This window comes from Daktulosphaira vitifoliae, unplaced genomic scaffold (assembly GCF_025091365.1).
Source record: "Daktulosphaira vitifoliae isolate Bord-2020 unplaced genomic scaffold, ASM2509136v1 Scaffold_3, whole genome shotgun sequence".
In the NCBI taxonomy this organism is placed as follows: domain Eukaryota; kingdom Metazoa; phylum Arthropoda; class Insecta; order Hemiptera; family Phylloxeridae; genus Daktulosphaira; species Daktulosphaira vitifoliae.
The window spans coordinates 36,164,866-36,171,373 of NW_026099574.1; the positions used below are offsets into that span (position 1 = coordinate 36,164,866).

General features: G+C 28.2%; 1 protein-coding gene across 1 annotated transcript in view; it reads left to right on the top strand.

Moving 5' to 3' along the window:
* Window positions 1-64: 64 nt before the first annotated feature.
* LOC126902136 (PH-interacting protein-like) overlaps window positions 65-6,508 on the top strand; it is a 6,878-nt gene continuing 434 nt past the window's right edge. Inside the window, exons 1-14 of the mRNA XM_050679161.1 lie at window positions 65-179; window positions 250-412; window positions 477-659; window positions 709-813; window positions 937-1,134; window positions 1,198-1,402; window positions 3,977-4,135; window positions 4,207-4,457; window positions 4,512-4,663; window positions 4,741-4,965; window positions 5,028-5,211; window positions 5,306-5,405; window positions 5,468-5,695; window positions 6,430-6,506. Coding sequence (XP_050535118.1) covers window positions 82-179; window positions 250-412; window positions 477-659; window positions 709-813; window positions 937-1,134; window positions 1,198-1,402; window positions 3,977-4,135; window positions 4,207-4,457; window positions 4,512-4,663; window positions 4,741-4,965; window positions 5,028-5,211; window positions 5,306-5,405; window positions 5,468-5,695; window positions 6,430-6,506 — 2,328 coding nt within the window. The 5' untranslated portion in view covers window positions 65-81. The remainder of the gene's footprint in view (window positions 180-249; window positions 413-476; window positions 660-708; window positions 814-936; window positions 1,135-1,197; window positions 1,403-3,976; window positions 4,136-4,206; window positions 4,458-4,511; window positions 4,664-4,740; window positions 4,966-5,027; window positions 5,212-5,305; window positions 5,406-5,467; window positions 5,696-6,429; window positions 6,507-6,508) is intronic.

Sequence of the window (6,508 nt, forward strand, 5' to 3'; positions counted from 1 at the left end):
TGTGTATGCTTGTGTATATACATATACATTTAAATGTAACAAAATATTTTGTTATTAGGAGTTATTAGCTTACATCCTTCCATGGAACAAAATGGAAATACATATTCTAGTGATAACAGACCTCGGATAATTTGTAAACCTCTTAAACCTTCGATTATGGATAAAATTCAAAATAGAATGTAAACAAATTAATAAATTTTTAAATTTTAAAAATATTAATAACCATTACAAATTTATTATGCCTAATAGACAAAAATTGAGTGAAATGGAAGAAGAAGAGTTTACTGTAGAAAGCAAAAAACCAATATTAATCGATGAAAAACCACAAGTTTTATCTATTAAGCCAAAGAAAAAACCCCAAGCAAAACATTCATACAGTACTAGAGCAACAAATATTGAAAATGATCCTCATGTAAAACAAAATAATAAATTCAATAATAGAAATTTGTACATCAATGTTTTTTTTTTATATTTAGGATAATAGATCATCTTCTAATCCAGAAGAAACGGGAGATGAAGATACAGACTACACAGATGGAGGTGCTTCAAATGAAAAAGTTGAAACTGATACAGATACTGATTTAGGGGATAGTTCTGAGTACTCAGATTGGGTTGCTGATAGTGGTACCAACCTTGAACCTCCCAAAAGAACTCAACATAGAAGAAGACGTGTAAAAAGAGATACTACCCCTCCATCTTCACCATCANAGAAGAAGACGTGTAAAAAGAGATACTACCCCTCCATCTTCACCATCACCTCCATCATCTCCTCATGAAGGACCTAAAACCATCTCACCTAGAAAAGTCCAAAAAGTAATTAGAAAAAAAATAAACATTCAAAAATTTTCTAATTTAGTTAGATTATAATTTTTTTCTTTTATTTCCTCTAAATCAATTTAATATTAATTATATTAATTTCATTGTATTTTAATTTAGGAAGTTCCAGAAATTTACAGACCTTCAGAATGGTTTTCTGAAGTTTTACCAAAAAAATCTCCTTATTGTCCTCAAATGGGAGACATTTGTATGTTTTTTGAGCAAGGTTATAATTTATACTTAGAAGCAGTTGAGACAAAAAAAGTGTATAAATTAAAAAAAACACAGTTTGTACCTTGGGGAGATTTAGAGCTTAAAGTAAAAGAAAATAAAATTTAATATTAAATATAAATGTTGATGAATTGTATTTATTGAACTTAGGAACCTCAAATGGTTAAAGTAATTGGTATTAAGTATGAGATTAGACCACCACGCTTATGTGGTTTAAGATTAGCTGTATTAAAAGAAAATGGTGAACATACTTCGTTCAGTTTTGATCTTAAATACCATGATATGCAAGATGTTATTGATTTTCTAGTTTTAAGGCAAACTTATGAAACTGGTTTAGCTAGAAAATGGAAAGAAGGTATTAATATTAATTATAATGTTTAATCACTTAATATATATTGATATATATTTCCATATTTATTTTCAAGTTGGGTTTAAATAATATTTTTTTAATTTTAGGACAACGTTTTAGAAGTATGATTGACAATGCTTGGTGGTGTGGTAAAATTTTAGAAAAAAGTTCATCTAAATCACCATTTTTATGTTATAAAGTTCTTTGGGATAACGAAGAAAATGAAAATTTAAGTCCCTGGGATATGGAACCTATAAATCCCAAAAGTATGAATTTCTACATTTTAAATCATACTAATAATATATTATTATTATTATTAATTAAAAATTTTTTTAAGGAGAACCTCTTAATGGTATGTCTCTACCAGTAACTGCAAAAGAAATGAAAGATATTTTATATCAACCTGAATCTGGAAATAAAGAATGGCCAAGTGGTACTCGTGATTTAATATGTGATCGAATACTCAGAGGTTTGCATGATCTTATGGGTATGTCTCTCGCAGAACCGTTTTTGGCTCCTGTCGATATTCAAGAATATCCATCATATGCTTATATAGTAGAATACCCTATTGATCTTTCAATAATAAAAGTAGTTATTTTTGAAAACCTAAATTTAAATAATTATTAACTAAGTTTCTCTTAGGAAAGATTAGAAAATCGTTTTTATAGACGTTTGGCTGCTGTTCAGTTTGATGCACGTTACATAGCTAGTAATGCTGAGAAATTTAATGAAGAAGGTAGTGATATTGTGAGAAATGCTCGTATTATTACAGAAATATTACTAACAATAATTAAGTATGTTATATTAATTTTTTAAATAGAAAGAAAATCAACCATATTTATGATGTTTAATTGTAAATATTTTTATCCAGATCTAATACACCTGTTGAAGTACCTGCTTTGTGCCGCCAATTACAACAAAATTTTAAAAACAGTGAAGAAGAAAATAAAAAAAATGGTAATACAAATCAAAATCGTCCACAAAGACTTCGACCTCGTACATTAAGAGAAAGGAGTAAACAACCATTTGACTGGAAAGCAGAATGTAAAAAATTTTTACAAATGATTTGGTTATCCAAAGATAGTGAACCATTTAGGTAGTTTAATCAATTTTTCATTAAATCTAAATCTAAATACTTAAAAATTAATTAATGTTTAGGGAACCTATTGATTATAATAAATATCCAGACTATGGGCGTATTGTAAGTACTCCAATGGATTTAACAACAATTAGGGAAGAATTACGTGCAGATAACTACAATAACCTTGAAGAATTCTGTGAGGATATTAGACGAGTATTTGAGAATTCTCAAGTGTATGCCAAGGTTCATCCTAATAAAGAGGTTGGATAAGTTATGTTGTATATTTTTAGTGATAGCTAAAGTAATTAAGTTTTATTTATAATATATATATATATATGTATATATTTATATATGCACAGATAGAGAAAATGACTCAAGGTATGATTGAAATGTCTGAAGAACACATAAAGGAATTATTAGCCAAATGGAAAAAATCCTCTAGACATTCTAATAATTCATGTAATACAAAAACTCTTGATTTATCAATTAATATATTATTAATTACATTTGTATCATCATAGCTTTAGCCAATCATTTGAGTTCTCGTCCTCAAAGAAGATGCCGTTTAAAAAGAAGAAGATCTTATGACAATAGTCCAAGTGACAATGGTAGTGATGATGATTTTAGTATAAGATCTAAACGACCTAGAAGGTTGAAACAAATTATTTTAAAAGAAGAAACATCTGGTCACTCAACAGAAGAAGAAGAAAATTTTGACCCTAACCAGCCTTCAACTAGTTATGCCCATAGTGAGTATCCGAGGTGTTACAAAAAAGTAACAAAACTTTTTGAATAAAAGTGCTTTAAAATTTTATAATTTAGTGATTATTGCCTTCAAAGTAGCTTCCCTTAGCAACTACACACTATTCCATATTTCGCTGCAATTCTCAAAAACAGTTCTATCAATCGCTTTCAGTAAGCCTTTATAAAAGTTTTGCCATTTTTATATTTACATCATCAACCGTTTGAAAATGGGTTCTTTTTAAAGAATTTTTAATTTTTGGAAATAAAAAAAAATCACAATGAGCTAGATCTGGTAAGTTGGAGAGGGGTTGTTGAAATATAGTATAGAAATATTTTTTTCAGTCAAAAAATATTGAATTGAAAAGTAGTGTAGTATTGTCCTGGTGAAGAATCCAGCTTTACTTCTACAGATCTGGTCTTTTCCCTAACACATTCTCTGAATTTAATTAATACCTCTTTATAATAATATTGGTTTACTGTCTGTCTACTAGGAATCCATGTAACCAAAACTATTCCCTTAATATCAGAGAATATTATAGATAATATAGATGAAGTGATTTTATCAATACTCATAGCAGTCTCATATAAGTGTTTCCTAATCATATTCCAATAATCGCTTTATAGATAACATTAATAGTTAAGAAAGTCTCATTACTTATGTGTGACACCTCGTAGTACTGAATATCTAATGAATTGTGAACATTTTATTATTTTTAAATTGTGTTTTGTNTTAAATAATATTATTTTAATTTTAGGACAACGTTTCAGAAGTATGATTGATAATGCTTGGTGGTGTGGTAAAATTTTAGAAAAAAGTTCATCTAAATCACCATTTTTATGTTATAAAGTTCTTTGGGATAACGAAGAAAATGAAAATTTAAGTCCCTGGGATATGGAACCTATAAATCCCAAAAGTATGAATTTCTACATTTTAAATCATACTAATAATATATTATTATTATTATTAATTAAAAATTTTTTTAAGGAGAACCTCTTAATGGTATGTCTCTACCAGTAACTGCAAAAGAAATGAAAGATATTTTATATCAACCTGAATCTGGAAATAAAGAATGGCCAAGTGGTACTCGTGATTTAATATGTGATCGAATACTCAGAGGTTTGCATGATCTTATGGGTATGTCTCTCGCAGAACCGTTTTTGGCTCCTGTCGATATTCAAGAATATCCATCATATGCTTATATAGTAGAATACCCTATTGATCTTTCAATAATAAAAGTAGTTATTTTTGAAAACCTAAATTTAAATAATTATTAACTAAGTTTCTCTTAGGAAAGATTAGAAAATCGTTTTTATAGACGTTTGGCTGCTGTTCAGTTTGATGCACGTTACATAGCTAGTAATGCTGAGAAATTTAATGAAGAAGGTAGTGATATTGTGAGAAATGCTCGTATTATTACAGAAATATTACTAACAATAATTAAGTATGTTATATTAATTTTTTAAATAGAAAGAAAATCAACCATATTTATGATGTTTAATTGTAAATATTTTTATCCAGATCTAATACACCTGTTGAAGTACCTGCTTTGTGCCGCCAATTACAACAAAATTTTAAAAACAGTGAAGAAGAAAATAAAAAAAATGGTAATACAAATCAAAATCGTCCACAAAGACTTCGACCTCGTACATTAAGAGAAAGGAGTAAACAACCATTTGACTGGAAAGCAGAATGTAAAAAATTTTTACAAATGATTTGGTTATCCAAAGACAGTGAACCATTTAGGTAGTTTAATCAATTTTTCATTAAATCTAAATCTAAATACTTAAAAATTAATTAATGTTTAGGGAACCTATTGATTATAATAAATATCCAGACTATGGGCGTATTGTAAGTACTCCAATGGATTTAACAACAATTAGGGAAGAATTACGTGCAGATAACTACAATAACCTTGAAGAATTCTGTGAGGATATTAGACGAGTATTTGAGAATTCTCAAGTGTATGCCAAGGTTCATCCTAATAAAGAGGTTGGATAAGTTATGTCGTATATTTTTAGTGATAGCTAAAGTAATTAAGTTTTATTTATAATATATATATATGTATATATTTATATATGCACAGATAGAGAAAATGACTCAAGGTATGATTGAAATGTCTGAAGAACACATAAAGGAATTATTAGCCAAATGGAAAAAATCCTCTAGACATTCTAATAATTCATGTAATACAAAAACTCTTGATTTATCAATTAATATATTATTAATTACATTTGTATCATCATAGCTTTAGCCAATCATTTGAGTTCTCGTCCTCAAAGAAGATGCCGTTTAAAAAGAAGAAGATCTTATGACAATAGTCCAAGTGACAATGGTAGTGATGATGATTTTAGTATAAGATCTAAACGACCTAGAAGGTTGAAACAAATTATTTTAAAAGAAGAAACATCTGGTCACTCAACAGAAGAAGAAGAAAATTTTGACCCTAACCAGCCTTCAACTAGTTATGCCCATAGTGAGTATCCGAGGTGTTACAAAAAAGTAACAAAACTTTTTGAATAAAAGTGCTTTATTTTTAAAATTTTATAATTTAACGATTATTGCCTTCAAAGTATCTTCCCTTAGCAACTACACACTATTCCATTCTTCGCTGCCATTCTCAAAAACAGTTCTACCAATCGCTTTCAGTAAGCCCTTATAAAAGTTTTGCCATTTTTATATTTACATCATCAACCGTTTGAAAATGGTTTCTTTTTAAAGAATTTTTAATTTTTAGAAATAAGAAAAAATCACAATGAGCTAGATCTGGTGAGTTGGATAGGGGTTGTTGAAATATAGTATAGAAATTTTTTTTTTCAGTCAAAAAATATTGAATTGAAAATGTAGTGTAGTATTGTCCTGGTGAAAAATCCAGCTTTTCTTCCACAGATCTGGTCTTTTCCCTAATACATTCTCTGAATTTAATTAATACCTCTTCATAATAATATTGGTTTACTGTCTGTCTACTAGGAATCCATTTAACCAAAACTATTCCCTTAATATCAGAGCATATTATAGATAATATAGATGAACTGATTTTATCAATACTTATAGCAGTCTCATATAAGTGTTTCCTAATCATATTTTAATAATCGCTTTATAGATAACATTAATAGTTAAGAAAGTCTCATTACTTTTGTGTGACACCTCGTAGTACTAAATATCTAATGAATTGTGAAAATTTTATTATTTTTAAATTGTGTTTTGAAGGTGAAAAGCGTACATCAAGCCAGAAAAAAAAATCTATTGATATGCCATCTACTAGCAAAACTGAAGTCAAAGAAGAAGT